Consider the following 24,072-nt stretch of genomic DNA (forward strand, 5'->3'; position numbering starts at 1 on the left):
AAAAAATTGGGCCCTTCCTGGTGGCGCAGCGGGTTAAAACACAGCACTAAGAGGCTAAAGCCACTTCAGCATAAGTTAGATCCCCGACCTGGAGGTGACGCAACATGGCTCCGCAGACCTCTCCTGACCTGCCCGCTGCTCCCCTCAGCAGTGTAGTTCTCAATTGGCCTGTTCTGCTGCCCACTCTGTCTCTGGTGAATCCTCTCACTGCCCCTACACGTCTGGCCTGCACCCCAGTTCTGTATACATAAATAAATAAATCTTTAAAAAAAAAGTGATTTGAGATGGAAAAAAAATGTACAAAATGATGTAAAAATAAACTTTTGTAATAAAAAAATAAAAAATAAACACTCAAGCTGAATAAAGATGCTGCACTATGAAAAAAAAAAAAGTGATTTGAAAGGCATTTATACAGGGATTCTCCCTTCCACCTCCAGAAAATTCTATACAAAATAAACTACCAGAGAAAAAGAAATTTTCTTAAAATTAATTTTTCAAAATTTAAAGTGTGATAGTACTTTAAAAGTAGTTCATTGTAAGATAAGGTTGAGAAAATATCCCAGAAAATAGACAAAAAGTAGAGACGAAAAGTGTGAGCAGAAAGAAAAAAAAAAAAACATCGAACAATTGGAGTTTCATAAGGACAGCAATGTAGGGGAGAAATAATAATAATAAATAAAAAATTCCAGAGATGAAAAGTGTATGAGTATTCACACTTAAAGACCTACTGATACTGAGTAGGTTAAATGGTTTTTACAAATCATTACCTGGGCCCATCATCATGAAATTTCAAAAATTATTAAACCTTAAATCTCAAATCCTATTAAAGAGAAGACTAAAAGTTTCAAGGGAGGAAAAATGTTATCTATTAAAGAAATGAGAAAATGATTAGTACTATATATAGAAGATAATGGTGTGCTTCTTTCAAGGTCTTGAAGGAAAATAATTTTGGACCTAAAATTCTATAGCTAATCAAACTATTAATAATGAGGGCAACATAAAGATTTTTAAAATAAAGGCTTAGAGAGCCAGGGCCAAGCATAGATTTCAGTTGCTGAAATTTGAGGGTAGGACAGAGCTCTCTGCAGAAGACAGTATGGAAGGAGGGTCTTCAGGTGAACAAAGGTGCCAGCAAAGCAGGAAGGTAAGAACTTGAGGCAACATAGCATACTCCTGCATTGAGAGAGCCAGTAGAGACTGGATCTAAACTATATGTTCTTAGCGAATCATATATTCTTACCTGAATAACAGGTAAGAACTCAGGATTTATTTTGCAGACAGTGGATAGCATAAATAATTTTCAAGATAAAAGTGGTAGCACAAAATCAATAAACCACTTTTTTTTTTTACTATTAGTTTTTTTAGCCTTAGAATATATGAGGATACCATCTCAATTCAGTTTTGTTCTGGAGCATCTATTTAAAAGGAGCATTTAGCCTTGGTTTATTGAGAGTTAAGAAGAAAAAGTTCTGTTCCAGAAGATGGAAGACCCATCTGTTGTTGCCAACATTTTTTTCCTTTCTTGTTACTTAATGTTAAAGAAAGGAAACCTCTTAGGGGTTCTGAGAATTAATTAGTATCTCCCAAGGGAGGTTCTTATGTCTATTGTTATTTATCTAGCTTATTAAAGAAAAGATCTCTCTTTGCAAACATAACCTTATTAATCTTTGCTGAATCATCCTCATATACTCAGGGAGATGGAAGGAAGAGGCAAGAGGTGATTAGGGAAGCCAAAGTGAATCAGGAAGAATATTTACAGATGTAAGAAAGAATTTGGAGGCTATGAGGGCTCTGGAAATCTGCTATATTATAGAAAAGATTTCCTTTTTCTATATAGTAGGAAAACCATATGGCTTTCTTCCAACACACTTCCTTGAGCAGGGGACACAGAAAATGTCTTTTGTGTTTTTGGACACAGGCATAAATGAAAATGGGAGTATGATAAAACAATGCAGATGACTGTTTAAGCATATGTTTGTAGCTTTTATTTGTAGAGACATATTCAAGTTTCTTCAAGAAATAGAATTTTCCAGGCCAGAAGAGGATCTGTAGCACCTCATTTTATGCTTGACGGTTCTGTTAATTTTGGTTCTTGATGCCTCTGCCACCCACCTTCTTTCTACCTAACGATAATCTCTGCTTCCTCTCAGTTGCTGTTTATTAATTATACTCGCTGCCTTATGGCTTTTGCTAGTTGTCATCTTTCTCTCTGGGTGTTTTCTTTTATGCCCTTTGCCTCCAGTCTCTCACCCTCATTCTTTAGTTCAGATTCCAGAATCCAGTGGTGGGATTAGAGCCAAGGGCATATTCCACAATTTCCCTTATTCCTCCGTCACCCTGGCCTCCCATCCTTGCCTCTGTACTCACAATGCTTTTGTGTAACTTCTTCTTTTATCATACAGAACTGGGGTACAGGCCAGAGGTGCAGGGATGGTGAGAGGAGTCACTTGAGACAGAGTGGGGAGCAGAACAGGCCAACTGAAGTACACTGCAGAGGGGAGCAGCAGGCTAGACAGGAGAGGTCTGCCGAGCCATGTGGGTCAGCTCCCTGGCCAGTATAGAACTCATGCTGCAGTGGTAGTGCTGAAACTTTAACCCCTGTGCCACCAGGGAGGCCCAGCATTCCTTCTCTTTATAAAGGAATCCTCCACTAAACAGCATGGATCTGAAGAACAGGAGCTTTCTGCTTCCTAGTATTTTGCACCATGTTTGGTACATTCAAGAATTTGCCAACAGGATGACACTATATATATATATATGTGTGTGTGTGTGTGTGTATTTAAATAATATAATAGTCTATTTTTACATCACTTTGTGCCTTTTTTCATCTCAGTTGTAACCCCTGTGGGCTTCCCATCACCAAATCACCCATGTGCCATCACCATAGTCCAGTGCATTTCCTCCTCCCACTGTTTTTGATCCCATTTCCCACTCCACCTCCATAAAATGTCTCTGGTATATAACTGTTCATTATTATTATTATTATTATTATTATTGCCTGGTCTGTTATACTCCTGCTACAAGTGAAACCATCTGGTATCCAATGTACTTTGAAATGATGTCATTCAGGTGAATGCTAATTCACCTACATAAAGAGTAAGCGGTGGAGTTAGTGGTTAAAATCTGAGGTTTTGAAATCATAGTAACCCAAGGTTCAAATTCCCAATTTCCACTTATGAACTGAGTGACTAAACTCCTTCGTTTCAATTAGACTAGTTAAGTAGTTAAATAGTCCTTGCCTCGCAGGGTTGTTAAGAAGATTAAATGAAATAATGCATTAAGACACAGCCCAATGTTCAGTTATTGTAATCACTCTGTGAAAGTTGGCTGCTGTTATTATTATTGGCTGCCAAGTAATTGGATGATAGTGCCGTATAAGTAAAGAGATGAGAAAGCAAATACATATAAAATCACAGCTTCACCAGTGATGGTTTAGCAGTGAATTCAAACAGTATTTAACCATGTTGTAAAGCACACAATTTGGGGGAAATGTTGATTCTTTAAAAAGTCAATCTCTAGAGGGCCATAAAAGCTATTTTAATCACTACAACTAATTACAAGGAAGTATAAATCAATAAACTTTGCTAAATGGTCTAAAATATAATAAAGAAAACCATCATTAACAATCATCCAGGAAGCCACTGTCCTTAAGAGTGAGATGATGTAAAAGTTGGATAAGAAGAATGAATTTTATTATTTGAAAACTCCAGGCATTAGCCATGCTTTCAGGGAATTCTTCCTTTGGTTGAGTGTTGTGGCTTTTCAGAATGATTATTTACTTTAGTTAACCTAAATATTATTTCTAAGCTACATTTATTTTTATTAAGCTTGGTATGGAAGAAAGTAGCCATTTGCAGAAAGGTATTCTCAGTTCTGCTTTTCTGGAACCTTTCTCAGTTCAAAATCACCTTTTTTCCCATTTCTCCTCCATCTGTAGCTGTCACCTTGTTTCAGAGCCAAAGTCCAGATAGGAGCGAAAGAGCCGTTTAGAAAGCCTTAGTTCTCTTCTTCCAGCCTCTTCTATGTCCTGAACTACTGGCTCAAGTGTGAGAGTCACTGGGCTGTGACCTGACCTGCCAAACTGACCTGTTGCCCTCTGACTAGCGGGTCAGTGCCCACATGGGTTACTGCATTATATTGCTCTCACTCTGTTACATTCCTGAATCGAGAACCTGGCTTGTTTCCAGTCACCTAATTTCTTCTCAGTGGTGCAATTTCCCAAGATAAAACTACCATGGATGACAAGTGAGCATCATGATAGCGGTGACTGGTGTTAAGCTTGCCAGCCCTGTGACTATTCACATGTGCTATTCACATGTGCTATTCACATGTGCTCTCCTGGATAAATACCTGGTCACAGTTTTGCTTGTATCAGACAAGAATGTTCTTCTGGACAGTGTACCTCTCCAGCTCAGTTCCTACCCTGGGCAGCAGACCAAGTTCCAATCCAGCCTTTTCCACCATCTTCACTTGCATATATTGCCACAGGGGATATCAGAGATATTACAAGTGGCTTAGTTGTGATGATGAAGCCAAGAGATTGAGCAGAAAAAACTTGCATGGCAGTAGGTAACTTGATTCTGTGGCTTGATTCTGTAACTAACTAGCCTTCATATTCATAGTTAAATCAAAAAGCTAAAGAGAACATAAAATGACACAAATGGACACATAACTCTACATTGGAAATCTAGCACACAAATAAGAATTTGTGTTCCTTTTGGTGGATCAAAGCTCCCAAATGCAGAAAATGGTTTTGTTATCAGAGTTAACAGAAAATCTAAAGCAATAGGGTTAAATAAGATAAAGTTTCATTTCTCTCCAACATAAAAGAAATCTGAAAGTGAGCAGTTCTGAGTTAGAATGGTGAGTTGTTTTCACCACTCTTCATCAACTGGGTCATTGTCTAGGCTTCTATAACCAATCTTCAGGGCCTATGAGGGCTTTGGGACTCCATCCACATTAAAGACATCATAAAAGAGGGAAAGGGACGGGAAAAGGAAACATTGGATAAAGCAAGTTCTTTCTGAAAGTTTCATATATTTACATCCAGGGGCTAGAATAGAGTGATAAGACCTCATCTCATGGCAAGGAAACTTGGGAAATACAGTCTTTTATTTAGTTGTAATGTTACCTGACGATGGTTACTGTTGGATGGCAACTAGCAATTTGTCACATGTCAGTATGGCATTTAAAGTCAAATGTCAACCTTTTTTGAAAAAGCATTTAAATAGATATTAGTGAAATAACATGTTGCGGATAATACGTTGCAGTTAGCTCAAATAAAATAGATTCATTTACTCATTCAACAAAAATGTTTTGTATGGCTATTACATGTCAGAGACTGTGCTCATAACTAGGAAGATGGTAATGAACGGAAATGAACAGCTGCGTCCTGTTTACAGTCCACACCTTCCACAAAAAGAAAAGGGTATAATCACACAGTGAGTTGGGCTATCTATGGGGAACTTCATAAGAGGGTCAGGCTTGAACTCTGTGTTCTCAACTCTGTAGAGAGAGACAAGGGGGCTCTCCTCATGGGGCTGGAGTTGGTTAGGATGTCGTGTTACATTTTCTTAGTATGCTGATGGGCTGATGGTATTTCTCTTCTCTGACCTTCCTCACTGCTGGCCAATGCTTTCTTAACACTTGTTCTTAAATGAAAGAGGTCCTATCTGCCTGATCATATCCCCTGTAGCTAGGAGAGAATTCTCCTATTTTCCACAGAGCTGAGGCTATCTTCATTGTTCGATCTAAGGAGGCTAGGATGTGAAGGCCCACTCTCCTTGCCAATGGCAAATAGCAGGGCAATTACCAGACATTCTGAGGAGCAAACGCATCAGTCTGAAATGGCTAGTCCATCCCAACAGGAAATATATTAATGCTGAGGTTGGGGTTTCTGCTTTGATTTGCTATGACTCTTTCTGATCGTATAATTTCATTTGGAATTAAAATAGAGGATTTTATTTGCATTGCCATATTCTTCATTAATTACGTTTGGCTTCACCTGGGAATTTTATCTTTATAAAACAGTCAAATAAAAAAGCATAGCATTTTTCTGCTGTCATTTTGCTGAGTCAAGAATTTTTATTTGTCCTTCTGAAGAGTGCCTTTATTTTTAGCTGCACGCTGTACTTTAGATGGATGTCCTGTCTTTTTCCATACGGCAGCTCAGATAACCAAATCACATCCAGTTTTACAGGCAAATTCCTTTTGCTCCAACTTAGAAGCACCAAGCTTTGCTAGGATAGAGTTTCTCATTTTCCTTAGCGAGAAAATACAATGATATTTCCTTATTTAAGTTGGATTTCCTTGACTCTTTTCCTTTGGAAGTTTTTGTCATATAATTTTTTGGTTGCATGGAAAATTGTTAGGCACTGGTATTTGTAAGGAATAGGCTCAGTATGATAAAATACCTTGAAAAAGAGTGAGACCAAGGCTGTGAGACTATGGATGGAGTCTCAGTGCTCGGGAAGAGATGTACAATCTGGTTCCTCCAGAGAAGGATGAGAACTGGGAAGCACATGTATAATGTGAGTGATCTCAGAATCAGAGGTCAATTGTCTTTCACACTGAGCCTGGCCATTAACACAATTCCTGCTTTATACATATATTCTCATAACTGAGGGTCTCAAGCATACTAGTCAAGTTACCTGGTTCAGATGTCCTCTTTGCAAAAGATCATTTGCTGATTTTAGCACTAATAAAGCTAAAGACATTTAAAGTTGTAGCTGGAAAGGAAAGAACCATACTTTAGTCTTGTTTACATTGCAGCTAATGCAGCTGCAGGACGAGACCTTCATTTCATTTGCTAGTTACTTCTCTCCCTGGACTCCTGACCAAGTTGCTGATCTTTTTCTGAGCAACTCTCTGATCTCAGAGTTTGCATCGAGATATAGTGACTGCTGCTGTCCCCTGGTGACTGGTCATAAAGCCAGCTTGGTGTCCTCCCAGGACATTTGATTTCCTCTGGTATTATTGGCTGAGAATATACAGTTAAGGACATAAGGTTTCTATCCCTGGGTGTAATTTAAAACTAATTTCAGAGAAAGAGCCCCACGCTACCATGGGAGTCTACTTACTGCTTTAAGTACAACTGTCAGTTCTAGAAATGTATCTCACAGCAGCAGGACTGCATGAGCCCCAGACCCAGGACCCTGGAAGAACAAGTCAGAGAGAAAGTCCTAACTTCCATGGAAACTTGTGGCATCTTTGTACGTTCCCTAACCCACCAAAGATTCTACCATAAGGGGAGGTCTCCAGTTGACAATGGCCAAAGACTAATCTAGACTTTAATAATCATTTTTGGAGGAATTCAGTTTTCAAAAATAATTTATTCAAATATTTTATGCCAAAATAATTCTAAAAAGTTTTCGTTTCTATTCGCAGCCCCCAAGCAAATATGCATTTAACTACAATAACACAACTATTACGTCATAGTTTTTTATTATAGACTTTTTTTATCCACATGAATGTTAAAGAAACTACAACAGCGTTAAATACCATTTTTGATAACATGATTATATTCTTAATTACACTCAATATTAAACTGTAAAATATTTCCAGAGGAATACAATCTTCATTCATACAGCAGGCAAAGTACCAGAGAGGAAGGGGCCACACGTAAGTCTGTCCAGTTTGTTATGAAAAGCAGGTTTGCACGGCGAGTGCCGTCCTGGCTGTCGAAATGTGATCCCCACTCCTAGGACAGGTCTTGTGTTTTCTTTCCAAACAAGAATCACTTCTTCATACATAAAAGATAGTCTTGTAGAGCTGCTCCCTTGAGTGTGTAGCACTCGAATCACTTAGGACCGTCCACGGATTTCCCACCCCAGTTGGCTAACAGCACGCCCGTGCGCTGGGTCCAGTTGGCCTTTAAAAACACAAAGACTCAAACTTTGGTTCCACCAAAAGATGCGACAAGCATTGACTGCTCTGGTTGGCTCCCCCCTCCCCCCACTAATAAATGGCCGCTACAGTCTATTTTACATGGTTGTCCATGCTGCTTTGAGGTCACTTGTCCTTGGGTTCTCCCAAACCTGATTAGCATTTGATTCCCAAGCCCTTTCAATTTGCAGTCTTTATGTGGGTCAGAAGTGCTCAGTGGCAGGCTGTATCTTACAAGAGAACAAGATTAGGTGGTTCTGTGCACCTGGGTAAGACAAAAATCATAGAATGACAAACTCAGCATGATACAGTCAGGTAACTTAAAAACATTCAGAGTAATATTTATTCTTTCCTTAAGAGAAGACATCTTTACTATGGTTTGGATTAAAAATTTTAAATAGTGGTCTCTCCCTGGTGGTGTAGTGGGCTAAAGCACAGCTGGCCGCGGCATGACCCCCATGGCGCAGACCTCTCCTGACCCGCCCGCTGCTCCCCTCAGCAGTGTACTTCGTCACTTGGCCTGTTCTGCTCCCCACTCTGTGGCTGGTGAATCCTCTTACTCCCTGCACCTCTGGCCTGTGTCCCATAAATAAATCTTAAAAAAAAAATTTTTTTTTAAACAGTGACCATCTTCCTTTTAACACCATGCCTCCTTTCTTAGGTTATAATATCTGCTGACACTGATCCAAACTACAATCATTAGATCAGAGTATGCTGGATTGCTATGCCTTCATTAGAGTAAAGCCATTTTGTTGTGCTCTAGAGCCTCCATTTTATTGGAGCAAAGGTTGAGGTTGCCCGCAGTGACAAAGACAGATGGAATTTCTAGTTCCAGGGTCCTCTGGTTTTGGCTGCATGGCCCACGTTACACTTATTTTTCTTACTTTGGAATGTTAGGGCCATTGGAGAAGAATGACTGGAGGTTTTGTGATTCAGCATCAATGAAAGCATGAGACTGGTTAGTAAGTGTATATTAGTAACTGATAAGAGAAGTTATGAATTAGGCTACAATTTCTGGCTTCAAATCAGAGAACAGGTGAAGTGTGGGCTACAAAGCCAAGGTGGCCTGTTTCGAACCATGCTACTTGCTAGGGTAACACCTTCCTCACTTCTACATTTCAGTTTTCTCATTGGTAGAAATGGTAAATGTATACTTGTTTGAAAATAAAATATGATAATTGACATAAATACTTGCACAGAATCATGACAAAAATAAGACACTTGCATAGACACAAGAAAGCAGGAAGCAATCTCTGCAGTGTCATTCTTTTTTTAAAAGATTTATTTATATATAAATAAATTTATTTATGCATACAGAACTGGGGTACAGGATAGAGGTATATGGATGGTGAGGGGATTCACTAGAGACAGAGTGGGGAGCAGAACAGGCAGATTGACTGAAACACACTGCTGAGGGGAGCAGCAAAGGAGACAGGAGAGGTCTGCTAAGCCATGTGGGTCAGCTCCCTGACTGGGGATAGAACTCTTGCTGTATTGGCTGCAAATAGCTTCATAGTGCTGCACTTTAACCCCTTGTGCCACCAGAGAGGGCCCACAATGTCATTCTTAATGGAGAGTTTTATGACCGACCTCAGAGGAGAGAAATGGACCCACAATTTCCCTTCTCTATTTTTTGATCTCTACAAAGACAGAGTGTTCAATCCCTTCACATAATTTTAAGACCTTTTTTCTTATTATTTTTACAGCATTTTTTTCCAGAAGTGAAATAAAAACAACAGGATTTTATTGAAGAGGTACATACTGTTTATATAGGAAAATAAATCACATTTTCAAACTCTTCAGAAGGAATCAAACTCTCTTAGTGATGAAAATACAGACATAAAGCGAAAATAGGTGGGTCCTATGGTTGGGTGTTAACTATGGTCTTGAGCAGACTTGAACAAAAGCTGTTTCTTTGTGGGAATGGAGAGAGAACAGACAGAGCCAATATTTTAAAGCTGGTGGGAGTCTGACCAGATTTGGTCAGTCATGGTTTACAGGTGAGGGTGAGACTCCAACAGATGCAATGCTGTTCCTCAAGATAACTCAGGGAGGTGGGATCAGATTTAGAAACTAGACTTCCGCCAAAGCAACCCAATGATCCTAGGGAAGTAAGGAGTGGTTATAGAATCAAACAGATGCAGGCTGAATTCTGGCTCTGTCACTAGCTAATGCCTCACTAAGCTTTTGTGTCCTCTTGTATGAGATGGGGTAGTAGCAGCATCTTCCTTAAAAAGTTGTACCAATCAAAAGAGATAGTGTGGCAAAGACCAGAATCTGGCACTGTTTGTGCTCAATAAATGACAATTATTATTCCTTCTGGCATGGCCAATGAGTTTCTGTATATCACGAGTGAGCTATCATTTCCCACAAATCAATTATATAAAATGATGGGTTCTTCTCTGCGAAAAACATGGCTGTTTCTGCCATTCACATGGATTACACTTATGCCATGATAATGGTATCTTTTTGGAAGAAAAAAGATAGTAAAATAATAATTAAATTCATATTAACATTATGACATTTTTATTTAGGGTACAGATATCATGTAGATTAAATGGGGGTGTCTTTATGGGAACTGGGTCACAGAAACAACCTAAGGTAAGGAAGGTTGTTAGGAATAATTGAGATACTAAAAATGATCCCAGATGAAATATTTTTCAAATAATTTCTATTGTACTCTTGTGAGCTCACAATGAAATAAACAGGCAGAGTGGTGTAATGTTTAATCTATGAGGGCTTGTTTAGGAGGTAGTTTGATGATAAATAAAATAAACTAATTTTACACAGCTGGTGGCTGAACAAAGAGAATTCATTGCCCTAACGGGGACTGCGCCTAGGATGGAGAAAGGTTTAGATAAATCCATGGGTACTGGATCATGAAGGAGTTTGCAAGGAAAAGTTAAGCATATTCAGTGTGTACACCTACATTTTAAGGTTGGTGTTGTCAAGAACAATGACTTTATTTGTCTAGTGCAAATTCACAACAATATTCTGGTCTGGGTAAACCTTTATGTTGATTCAACATGGAATTGCTTATATACTAACGCAGGGCAAAAAAGATTCGTTGAGCATAGATATATGTGGTAACACTTGCTCAGCTTTTTAAGTGGATTGCCTGTGGTTTTGAAAAGCTTCCTCCTCTTAATAGTCATATTGGAATCCACTGGGTGGCAAGAACACAGCATACTACCTTAAGGGTCACTCTTGCATAAGACATTAATGCATCAGTCCCTAATTTGGAAACCTGTGGTCACTCAGCAAGACAGAATGTGTCTCTCTCCTTTGGTGTAATGATTTTTATTTTGTAATCTCTCTTGGGGTAATTCCTTGCAGGCTTGGCATGTTGAGAATCAAATACTGCCTCTAACAATATGGTTGTGATTCTCTGCTTGGCTGATTTAGCTCAGCATTTAAGTAACCACTAATCTTCTGAAAGCACCAGGGTCTACTTAGAGAAATCCCTGTTGTCTGCAAGGATGGAAACAAAATCAGCATGGAGGAAGCATTAGTTACTAAACACAAATCAATCTCGTTTTTTCCACCTAGTTGTATGCTATGTCACCATCAGAGGTGTGGTTTCTAGGCAGTCTCATTTTGTAGGCGTAGAAGTTGTTCATGTCTGACAAGCAAGGAAGATGAGTTGGGGAAGTGGAAGGAGTAAAAAGAGAGTTTATTGAAGTTCCTAAGTATAAATCAAACTCTGTTCTAATGGATGAGTCTCACAAACACAGAGTTAAAGAATCCAGACTCAAGAGAATATTCTATAGGATGTCCTTTACTATAGTTTAAAACTGGGCAAAGCTAATCTTTGTTGAGATAGGGGATAACTGGACAGGGATATGAGGTCAGTCTCTGGGTGCTAGAAACCTAGGTAAGTTCATCTTGTGAAAATCTATTTGGGTTTTGATTTGTACAAATTAGACTTCCTAATTTGCATGACGATTTGTAGACTTTGCAAGGTTACATTATATGTGATACAAAGATTATTAAAAATATAACCTAATAAAAAATTTTAAATATATATATATATATATATAAAACCTAATATAGTCTCTTTGATTTGGAAGAAAATTAGCTTGATACTTTCAAGTGATTATATATGTGTATGTTTGTGCTCATCAGCATTATTTGGGTGATTCTTGCCTTGGTTACCTTGATATTCTGAATTAAGATTTACTGGCATCTGAATGTTCTGGAATTATTCATTTTGCACTGTGGATGCATAGCTGGTCTACTATAATAAGAAAGAAATTGCCCAAAGTCAACTTCAGACTTAAGAAAAATACTTGACTACTGTGATAGTGTGATTCAAGAAATATATATTTGTTCAGATTACCAAAAGAAGTATTTCTCATACATATTTGGTCTTCATCCCCAGTTCCTGCTCCAGAGCTCCCCTGAAATTTCATAAGTATTACTAGTGAAAAGGGTCCTTTGTATATTAATGAAGGTAACATTTGGGGACTGGTTGTCAACCAACCAAAATAGGGGGTTGGAAGTTCTAGTCTTATCTCCTTAACCTTGGGGGAAATGGAGAGGGCCTGGAGGTTGAATCAATTGCTACAGGCTTTGCAAAGATATTATTGAGCAGGCTTACGTAGTGAAGCCTTCATAAAATCTGAAAGGAGGGGACTTCATAGAGCTTTCAGGTTGGTGAGCATGAAGATTTAGGAAGGAACCTTGTGCCTAAAGAGGGCATGGAAGCACTGTGCCTTTCCCCTACACCCTACCCAACGAATGAAGTTCATCAGTGCATTCACTGAAACCCAAGATGTAATTTTATCAATCCCTTGAATTATTTCAAAAACATCAATAAAGTACATGGCCAAGCAATAACAACTCAGAGTTACGGTAAGTCTCTTTCTCCTGGTGAACTCACCTTTTAGCTTTTGCTGAGATGGGCACCAAGCTTTTCTTTCCTGATTAAGCTTGCTGCATAGGGGATCTGTAAAATAAACAGGAAAAATTCTCCTGGTAAGTGAAATTGGGAGACAGATGTGTGATGGAGGCCCTTCATCAAAGTCTAACAAGTTGAATACCAGTGGGTCAGGGGAGAGGGGAGAGACTCAGCGTAAGACTTCTGGGGTATGACATTCATCAGGCCAGTGAAGAAGCACTGAACAGGTGAGCACACTGGATTGTTGCTACAGTTGGTCTCTGAGGCTAATATTTAGCATTTCACTTAAAGAAGGTTTAAAAAGTTGTATTTAACAATATAGTATCATTTTTTATTTAGGTACAAAAACATTTGTGATTTTATAATGTATGTTCAAGGTCACACAACAAGAATGTGACTACAAATTATTTCAATGTAATCTTTCATTTAATTAAGAGTAGTAAAATATGCCTCTTTATAAGCCACAAATAAGATGAACTAACTAAACACAAACTATTACTCTGGGTAATTTCCCAATAAATACTAAGAAGCATCAGCAATAATTGCACTGCATGGAAAATACCACCCTTGAGAATTCTAACTGGATGAACTTGAAAGTATTTTTCAATACTGGGCTTTGAAGGAAAGACTATCACATTTGATATGCTACTTTTCATTAGAAAATTCAAATGGTTGAAATTGGACTACATGTATTATTTAGATTTGCCTCTGTTCTAACCCCAGCTAAATTACCCTATCATTATATTACTTACCTTCATTATTACAAGAATAAGCCTAGGACTCTAAAGATTTGAATCTATTTTACATTTAAAGGGATAAATGTTCAGCCTTCTAGACTGTATCATAAAGTTTGACTGATATGTGAAAACAGCAAGGGAAATAAAGTCATTTTCATTCGATTAAACAATATTTTTGAGTACTACTATGTATATCCCCCACACTTTGAGCGTATTTATGTTTTGCTCTCCTGATGCACCAGTCCCTAAATAAGAACCTTTGTTAATGGAAAGGAGCTAGAATCTACAACACCAGTGACAAAGATGAGCTGGGTTATTTTGCCACAATAACTGGTCAGCTAAACCTAACAATACTTTTAAAGCAAAAAAAAGAGATGACTAAAATAACCTTGCTATTTTGATAGCAAGCCACACATGGATATATACGATAGTCACATATCTGATAAAGGGCATAGATAGTAGCATTGAAATTAATGATTCATGTAGTTCCATAAAAAGTTCAGTGTCCTAATCTCATATTTTAAGACACGAGCTGAGATCAGCTAGATAACTATGTCAAGAACAGTTACACAGCGACCTACTCTAATTACCTCTTCTTTTCACTCTAGGTTATGCTACACCTGCTATTAACAGAGATACACTCGAATCTTGATTTTCCATTATGGTGCACGTTCAATAGGCCAACACCCATGGATCACCTCTCTTTAGCTGCTTCTTCCAGCAGAGCCTTGAGAGCCATTCTGGTAGTTAGGGTGACGCATAGAAATGATATAAACCTTGAGGTACAAGGACTCATCTAGGGGAATGTATTTGTACCATTCTCACATTAGAAAGAGCCCTCCACATGAAGATTAGGTGTCCCCCCAAAGTTAGTAAGTCCTGTTCCAAGCCAGCCACTACACAAAATAAGCTAACATCACCATGGGCAGCTCACCAAGGTCAGTAGCCCATCATCCTAACTCAAAGAAAATCGCTGGTAGGGCACCACTTTCAGATCAGAAAACCCCTTTCTTTCTTTTCAGAAACAGCAGCGCAACATTTCACTAAGACAGGAAAGTGAGAAAGAGGAGAAAAAGACAAACAGCACATGGCAAGGACATGTCCAAGTGAGCACATTTGCTTCCCCAATCGCCACACTAGAGTTCAACTACGTGTGAAAAATGATCTGCACTCAAATATTGGTTGCTGCGTTTATTACAAAACAAAAGAGAACCCACTAGCGACAAAGACAAAAAAGCAAAAGGTTGTGAGCTGAAACTGTATTTTTAATTCTAAGTCCTAAATCATGAGTGATAAATAAGGAACTATTGGCTCAACTGCTCATGGAAATAATCTTATTTCATTGATTCTCAAGTATTCTTTTCCCCTTTCATTTTAACATGTCAGAACTTGGTTGTGGTACAACTGATGTATCTTAGAATAACAGTTGGAAGCTTTGTTTCTTTATCAGTTAGTGTTGTTTCTTATGGTTGATGGTGCTTCAGATACCATAAAATGCAATAATTGGATTTACAGAGAAAGACCTCAGCAAATGCTCCCCAACTTGTGAGCTCAGGGTCCTGAAGGCTCCATTCAAGTTAATTATCCCACATAAATCTCAATATAGTAGAACGTCAAAAGGTTGTCTTTTTATTTTGTCCAACTTGGAGAGCACTAGCATTAGCATGAACAAGAAACCAAAAAACAAACTCCCCAAAGTTATTTAATTTCTAAATCAACTAACTCCCCCGTGTTTATTATTACCAAAAAATATAACTTCTTAGTTTGTGCCTGAGCTTAGACAGGTAAGTGAGTCTATATTCAAAAAGAGACAGCTGTGAAGAAGGCTATATAATAGCAGGACAAGTGACTGCATTGTCAAGAGGCAGGGCTGTAGGTCAAACATTGGCAAAAGATCCCTGGAGCCAGTCCATCAGCTGCTAGGAGACTCTTTAGGTAGACAGAAGTTCAACTTTGCATCAAGTCTCTGACTTACAAGAACCTCCTTTTGCTACATATTTCACCACAAAACCAAACTCCTCCAGTAGAAGTAGAAGACAGAGTAGAAGACAGTTGTAGCTAATTTAATATATATATGTAAATGATATTTTTAAAACTCCCTGTGTTGAGACAATAGGGATCTGGGCAAGTTCCCATCCTAATGAATACTGGAGTGCCTCCAAGACGACACCATGTCGCTGAAGAGCTGTGCCCTTGATGGAGAGAGAGTGTTCCTGCAGCAATGCTAAAGGCCTCAAGCTCCTTTCCAGCAAAGAAGCACCACGCTCCCACCACCAGGAAGCCGTAAGCTGCTTTTTTTTACAAGGCCACAGTGAAGACACATTAGTACTAAATCTATTGATTGAACATTATTCTAATTGAGTCTTTTAATGAAGAACTTGGAACTGGGTCCCCCGGCTATGTGTGACTGCAGCATTCTGGAAAAACAGCAGAGGGCACTTCAGGACTAGCACATTGGAGCTTCTTGCACCCCTCAGTATCAATCCTGCAAGTTGGAGGATGTGAATCAAGGTACCATATTTATCCTGCTCTTTCTTGCAGCTTAACAATGTTCTTTACGAACTATGAGTAATGAAGAGCACCTCTTCAACAAACCCACTATAGTAGCTTAAAAACAATTTATGTGTGTGAAATTAGCAATAAAAGAAGGTTACTCGGCATTATAATGGCCTCAGCTCATGTTGTAAATTATATGACATTGCAGCCCTTGGAAAAACTTTAATCAATAGGTCATACACTAAGTAAAAAGCTTCAGCTTCTTTATTTTTTTAATTGAGATACATTTGACATAAAACATTGTATTAGTGTCTTTGCTCTCTCTTAGCCCTAAGGGATAGTGGATTTGGCTTTCAAATTTTACCTAGAACCACAATTTGCTTGTGAATGAGAAAGCTTTTGGTCTATGCTAACACTTTCATTAACTTACTAGATTTTAAAGCTTTTGTATTTGGTTCATTGTAAGTCTATCTCATTGTTTGTATAAATAAATCTGTTTTAGTAATGAAAATGTTTACTTGAAAACCCAGGGTAGAGACGAGGGACTTTAGCACAAAGTGTGTTAAATACTATAAAACTGTACCTTTAAGATATTTTTACAAATTTAGTTTGTGGTCCATGTATAAATGTTAAATAAACTGTGTATGCTTTAAATCTCACATTGAGATAAATGCACATTCTTTTATAAATGCACAAAGAGAGTCTATCATTTGGCTCTATAGTCATCACAACTTTGCTTTTAACAAACTGAAAAAGAAAGCAATGGTGCAGAAATTATAGTCAGCAGAGGATCTAAAAATGCAGGAGCCAAAAAAATTCATAACTTTTCTTTCTCTGGTAATGATACCCAAGATGATTTCTATATAATCTTTTGAATAAGAACACTGTGTAACTGCATAAGATAAATGCACTGTGGGTATGGGAATTGTTACCAAATATGATGGCTTTAATATATTCGAATTTTCCATGATTGCAAGATAGGGTGGGTAATTATTTCATCTAAAGGAAAAAAAAATACCTATTCTGTAGGCAAATGACTATTCTGTTATATGTGCTCTGTAAACTTTAAATATAAGATAATGATTTTGAGTGAATCATTCTGTTCTTAGGGAGAAAGGCATGTAGCCATATTTACTGATGAATTAGACCATCCAACTGAAACTATTAAGCAGGAGTTGTGATACCTAGCAGCTTGGAATGTGCATTTATTTCAATGTGAGATTTGAAGCATAAAGTATTAAGTCAGGAGTTGTGATACCTAGCAGCTTGGTAATCTCTCTAAAGGCTCTTTCCTACAGGTATCTTAGCAAATACAAGCTGAATGGGGGACTAGATAAATTTCTGTTCAAGTAAACTTGAATCTGTTAAACTCTAAAACAATTCTAAAGCAAAGAGTATAATGTGAACACAGTCTTGCAAGCACAGAAAATATCTCCATCCACCAGGGCTGACATAGTTCCAGTACTATAAGTCCTACTTCAGTAGGTTGGCTTTGAGGAGGGGAATACCACTGAATTGATTTCTTATATCAATATTGCACTATTTGACTGGCAGGTACATTTCATATTTATTACATACTTTTGCCTTATTATACCTGTCAGGGAATTAGGTTAGACCCACTATCAGGGCCTTTAAGTTGAGGAACTGACAAAATGAACTAGGTGGAATGAATTTTGAACTCAAGTTTACAGACATTAAAGCTCATGTCCGTGTGATCGTATTAAGTTTTCTATAGCTCACCAGTATAGTTCTCACAGTGGTTACTTAATGCAAACAGACTTTGGGACCAGGGAAACTTGGAAGAGAATTCAGAGGGCTGCATTATATGGGAGGATCACAACTGGGAGCGGAGCATCAGTGGCAATTCATTAAAAAAATGTGTCGTGGATAGTTATTTAATGCTAGATACTGTGCTTGGTGCTAAATTTAGTATGAGAAATCTGGGCATCTTTACCAGGGGACACTAAAGAAAGTAGCATTTAGGACAAATGACGTCTATTTCACCAATATTTGTGTTGTTAACCTGAATGTGCTTTTGTAGATGTCAGGAATTATATGGTGCTTATCTCTGGGAAAACATCCTTGCTTTAAGTTGAGGAGCTGACACAAAGAACTCGAAGTTTTGAACTCAAGTTGCAACCAGAAATAACTTCTGGTTAGACGAAGTGATATCTAGATCCTTTGAAAATTGAACACATGCTGATAAATGTTTTGCAACATACTACCATAAAGATGTCTACCAGATCAATTCATATCAGCCATGTACCAAATATGTCAAACATAACACAATTTTTTTCTATCAGCACAGTATTTATTCCATCAATTCACTATCACGTCCTCTTTTACTAAAGAAATGAACATCAAAGAAAATTGGGCATTAACTGGCTATAAACAGGGGCCTACATCTTTAGTTTCTTTTCCTAATGCCCACTTCTCCATAGCTGCTGCCACCCCTAAATCACAAGTTTTTGGTTGCATATGTGGCAATTTTTGTTTTAAGAGTCTGCAAGTATAACTACTAATACACAAAACAGAAAGGTCTTATGCTTTCATATCTCTCTACCTCCAATTCTATAAATTCTTCCTTAGACAAAAGTTCAATAAATATAAAATGCAGCAAGTAATTAGTAGCTCTTATTATCTAAGTATCAAAACCTAAGAATAGTAGACACAATTTTTTTAACCTCTGGAGGTTAACTGACAATCAATTAAGAAAATCCCTTCACTCTCCAGTGGATTTAGGGGCATGAAAATCCAACAGACACAACCAAAACAAGAAGAAAGATCGTAATTTAAGAAAGCAAGCTACCACTGAGGTGGTTTTCAGAACTGAGAGCTATTAACTGGCCAAGAGAAATAACAGATGTGTTGAGTTACAGGCAGCACTTTGTACAGAGACTTCTGAATGGGGGAAACATCTTCAAATATTACAAGGATGCCTTATAAAAATGGAGGAGCCTGCATTCACACTGGCATGATTTCTTATAAAAATGGAGGAGCCTGCATTCACACTGGCAGAAAAGGAAAATGAATAGCCACATTTAAAAAAGTATCCTGCATATCTAGTTTCTTGATCTTTAATCCTGACAAAAAGCTAGATGCCTGAGTCTGGATAAAACAAGCAGGTAGTGGAGAGTGATGCTTAATCGTATAAGGACCTGCTCAAAAATGCCCAACACCCAAAGTGTAACAGTCATGCTGTGAATGCTTCTAAGGATGAGGGTCTGTCCTGTCTAGGTGACCACAAAATCTCACAAATATTGCACAGAAGTCATTTCCCCCATGTGCTCATGAAAATGAGGAAGCTTAGGGGCTGCTTTAAATGCACTATAGAGTAATACCAGAGAGAGCTGCTTAGGGACAATGGGTGAGAAACTCAGAAAAACAAAAGCTGAAAAGCAAACAAATCTGGCTACCTTTATTTGCCAGACATCTTTCTGTTTCCCTCTCTCTGTATTAGTAGATCCAAATATCTGCTTTTAAACATGATTAGAATAGGAAAAAGTAACATTTCACTTGGAAAGAATTTCTTTTCATGCTCCTACAAGTGAACATAATTGATTAATTGTGTTTATACTAACTTCTATTGACACTGGACAGCCTGGTTCAGGGCTGAGTACTGGAGTAGGAAGAGAGCAGTTTCCCCTCACAGAGCTTCCAGCACAAGCTGGCACCGTAATAACAAGTTTGTACAGTGGGAAACAATGCAGGTACCTCTGGTTTGCCCACAGAGACAATTCACACATCTGTCTATTAACACATGGTAGGTAGTTACATTTAGAGGAAACGTACAGACGCATCTGTTTATCCTGTCTAAGTAAATCTCTTGGTAATTAGCATCTAAACCAGCTGAGGGGTAAGTGGACTAAAGGATTTCACTGGCAAAACCAGGAACATTTTCTTAGATACTGGATGGTTTGAAAAGAAGCCCAGGAAATTGCAATTATGTTTAAACAGAAATGCATCTTACAATTTGTAACTGTTGCACCATTTCTTCTCGGTAGGCTAGTTCCCTTTTCATTTGATCCTGAAAATTATCTGGTAGGAAGAGAAATAGAGAAACATTTAAAATTAAAGGATAAAATCTACTTAGTAATATTATTATAATAACTAATAACTGACAGTCCAGTAAAAAACCTCTCACTCTTCCCTTTTGGTATTTCTTTAAAGTAAGTAATACAGTTGTTAGAAGGATGGTTTTACAATTGTGTGATTTAATCAACACAGTACATTCTGAGAGGGTAAGATTTATATCTTATATTTCCCAGTATCTGATAGCCCATCTAGTAAAATGCCTTGTATAAAACAAGTCCTTAGGAATGTCTGGTGTCATCATGTTCCCAGCCTTTTACACTGGAGCTGTTACAGGGTAGCCCAGAGCGGACTGGGCCACCTGTCTGTGGGGCCTGACCCGCAGGCACTCACAATTCGGTTATACTGCAGGTACACACAAAAGGGTCAATAGCGGGTTTATTTACAAAAGAGGAAAGGACTAGGAAACAACTCAGAGAAAGAGAGCAGGATACAAAGTCACTGGAATACCTTACTGCTAGGCTGACTGAACACAACGGGAGTCATGTGGTCAGGAGAGCTGCTTGCAATTATGCCCTATTTATCCCCCAAATGTCCCAGAATTCCTGCTAGCTCCACCCTTGGGTCCTCCAGTTCTCTCCCTGGTACTGCTGGGAGTTGTAGTTTCCAATCCCTGGAGTAGGGGGTGGGGTCCAGAAAGCTGGAGTAGGGGGTGGAGTCCATGAGACTCTGCAGTGTTCCTTTAGGACATCCTTCCCCTTAACAGAGCAAGCTACAGTATGGTGCACATCCATCCCTTCAGAAGACTTATGTGAGTGCAAGGTGAGCCTCAGTTAGAGCTGATCACCCCTTCTGGGATGTGACACTTGGCAGGCCTTCAGGTTGACAGGAACCAGGTCTATTAGCTATGCCTGCCTGCTTTCGTGGCAGCTCAGTTCACTCCTAAGAGAGCGATACATGTATTCTGCCTCGGCTCTCCCAACCTGCAAATTCTTTCACCCATATAAGCCTCATTGTATTGGCCCTCCTTGGGTCTGGTGTGGTTCTACAGACTTTGCCTCAATCTGATTAGAGGAGTCTGGGGGTACTGGGGGGGGGAGCGAAGGATTTTGAGAGATATTGTTATGCCATATTACATGCTGATCACTTATATTGCATTTATGGAAGTGATTTCTTAGTGCCTATCGCATGTGGTCTTTTTAAAATGTGGCTATGGCTAACGGCAGCTTTTTTTTTTTCTTAAATGAGACTTCAGCACAATTTCATATTGCATCTATGATGGATAGTGGAGCCAGCAGTTTGGAGAAGCCAGAAACTTTGTCATCATCTTTTGTTTTCTTCCTTTCAGCTCTTTAGCCAACTGGTGTGAATCCTGCACACTCTACCTCCCTGCTCTCTTCTCTTTGCACCTCCAGGGTGCAGACACTTCTTCCCTGAAGAGAGCTCCAGCTGACCACCTGATTTCTAGTTCTTCCTTTTCCAAATCCCTTTCATTCTCCTGCTTGAAAATCTGTGCCTTTCACTGTTTTTAAGATAAGTTCCTGCCATTCATGAAATTCTATATACTTTGGCATTAAAAATCTTATTTTTTTAACTATTGCCTTTCTGTACTATTTGAATGTCTTCCCTAAGCCCATGAGGTAATTTTAAAAATTATACATTTAGAAAGAGTTTTAAAATAGCAGTTTTATATTTATAAAAAAAATTAAGAGGAAAGTATAGAGATTTCCCATATATTCTCCACCCTCCCCATCATCAACATCTCCCCACCAATGTGGTACATTTGTTATAGCTGATGAACCTCCACTGACATGACCTAATCATCGGAACTCCAGAGTTTACCTTTGGGCTCACTCTCGGGGCTGTGCATTCCTTAGCTTTGGACAGGTGGATAATGACATATTTCCACCATTACATCATAGGAGTATTCCCACCACCCTGAAGTCCTCTATGCTCTGCCTTTTCTCCTTTCCACTTAATTCCCCAGGAATCATTGATCTTTTTTTTTTTAAATGATTTTTTTAAGATTTATTTATTTATTCATACAGAACTGGGGTACAGGCCAGAGATGCGGAGGGTGAGAGGATACACCAGAGACAGAGTGGGGAGCAGAACAGGCAGATCAATGAAGTACACTGCTGAGGGGAGCAGCAGGCGGGTCAGGAGAAGTCTGCCACGCCATGTGGTCACCTCAGGGGCAGGCGGGGATTGAACTCATGAGGAAGTGGCTTAAGCTTCTTAGTGCTGTGCTTTAACCCGCTGTGCCACCAGGGAGGGCCTCATTGATCTTTTTAATGTCTCCAAAGTTTTGTCTTTTACAACTCCATTCTAAAAGCACGTATTTCCTGAAAGGCATTATAACAGAGTACGCAGGTGCTGTGCAAGGGCTGAGGGAGAAGCTCTCAATCTTTTGGGGAGAGATGTGGAGAACAGCATTCTGCACAGGCCATGGAGGGTGGGGAACTGTGAGAGCCTCCCCTGGTGGCAGCAGAGGGGAGCAGAGCGGGGGAAGCCCAGCAATGCACTCTGCAGTCCTCACACACACACACACACTTCCAGCCTTGGTACGCTCGCCCTGATGTTTTTGCCCTATTGTGGCCTGCCCTGTAGCAAACATCTTTTTTTTTTTTTTGTCCAGTTCAAATGCTATCTCTTCAAGAAATTCTCTCTTAATTCTCCTGCCATCTCATGCCAAATTAGGCATCCTTTTCTTGAACCCCTCTAGAGCCCTGCACAGACCCTAGTGATGTGCCCCTAACACACAAGGAGGAGAGCCTGTTTGAGCCAACTCCGATTACCTATTACATATCTTAGTTTCTTAGCTAAACAGCAGAGGTCTTGGCAGGCAGGAAGGTAAATACTTTTGGAATTTCCCAAGTCTACCACAGTGCTTGGCACACAGCAGGAGTTAGTGAGAACGAAGAGTGAAAAGAGCATTAAGTATCCACAAGAGGTCTGATTTCTGTACTGGGCAGTAATTACCCCACTCCACTCAGAACTATATCCCCACAAGGAGGGTGTGGGGCCATGGGTTCTCTGAGGCCTTTCTTGCTCTGGACTTTAAATTTTGGTAACAACCATGCTGGTGTGGATGAGCTCCAGTCTACACTGGAAAGGGAGAGTGGATGGTTTTGACTTACACTGGCATCCACTCTGCCACCACAGGATGCCTGGAGGCAGGTCAAAGCCCACACACTGCACACAGAGCAACAGGGAACCTGACTTTTGCAATGGCCACAGCTACAGGCTCTGGCCTGTCCTGGGCTGGGTGCCTCTGGGAAAATCAGCGTCTTTCCCCAATACCAGAGCACATCCCAAGGAGGTCTCTGGCAAAAAGTAGGGAAAAAGTAGGGTTAAAATGAGTGTGTATGATATTTCATCTTGTTTTAAAAAAGGATTATAATTCATTAAAAAGGCTGGACCTCCACATGTTAACTTCATTAATCTCTAGGTGGCAAAACTTGGCGTGACTTTAATTTCTTATTTCTTTAGTGTTTCTGTATAAGATTTTCTACAATGGGTATGTGTATACCTTTTGAGGTACAAAGCTTGTTCACTGGCAAATGAAAATAGCCAAATTTTTACTATGTTCCAAAGGCTGATGAGGGCACAGTTTAGCTGGAGAAGATAAAAATAATGAAACTGATTTCTCTGAGATACACCGAAGAGCTGTCTGCTGCCCAACACTGCCAAAGGCTGGAACTTGGCTTGAAAAGCCATGGCAATCACAGCATAAAAATCCCCCCTGGTGGCCCAGAGGTTAAGGCTCAGCACTATCACCCTATACCTGAGCTGGACCCCCAGCCAGGAGCTGACCCACATGGTGCAGCAGACCGCTCCTGACCTGCCTGTTGCTCCCTCAGCAGTGTATTGCAGTCAATCTGCCAGTTCTACTCCCTACTTTGTCTCTGGTGAATCTTCTCATCAGATGTCCCCCTTCCCATACATCCCAGATCTCCTATGTGCAAAAAAAAATATCCAGCCCACCATCCTGGGACCGGAAAGTAAACAGCAGGCCCATCA

General features: G+C 39.3%; 1 protein-coding gene across 1 annotated transcript in view; it reads right to left on the reverse strand.

Moving 5' to 3' along the window:
* Positions 1 to 7,360: 7,360 nt before the first annotated feature.
* SKOR2 (SKI family transcriptional corepressor 2) overlaps positions 7,361 to 24,072 on the reverse strand; it is a 49,787-nt gene continuing 33,075 nt past the window's right edge. Inside the window, exons 8-10 of the mRNA XM_012725789.1 lie at positions 19,988 to 20,055; positions 12,767 to 12,832; positions 7,361 to 8,149 (exon numbers count right to left, since the gene is read on the reverse strand). Coding sequence (XP_012581243.1) covers positions 12,770 to 12,832; positions 19,988 to 20,055 — 131 coding nt within the window. The 3' untranslated portion in view covers positions 7,361 to 8,149; positions 12,767 to 12,769. The remainder of the gene's footprint in view (positions 8,150 to 12,766; positions 12,833 to 19,987; positions 20,056 to 24,072) is intronic.

This window comes from Condylura cristata, unplaced genomic scaffold, assembly GCF_000260355.1.
Source record: "Condylura cristata isolate star-nosed mole 26May11 unplaced genomic scaffold, ConCri1.0 scaffold00016, whole genome shotgun sequence".
Classification (NCBI taxonomy): Eukaryota; Metazoa; Chordata; class Mammalia; order Eulipotyphla; family Talpidae; genus Condylura; species Condylura cristata.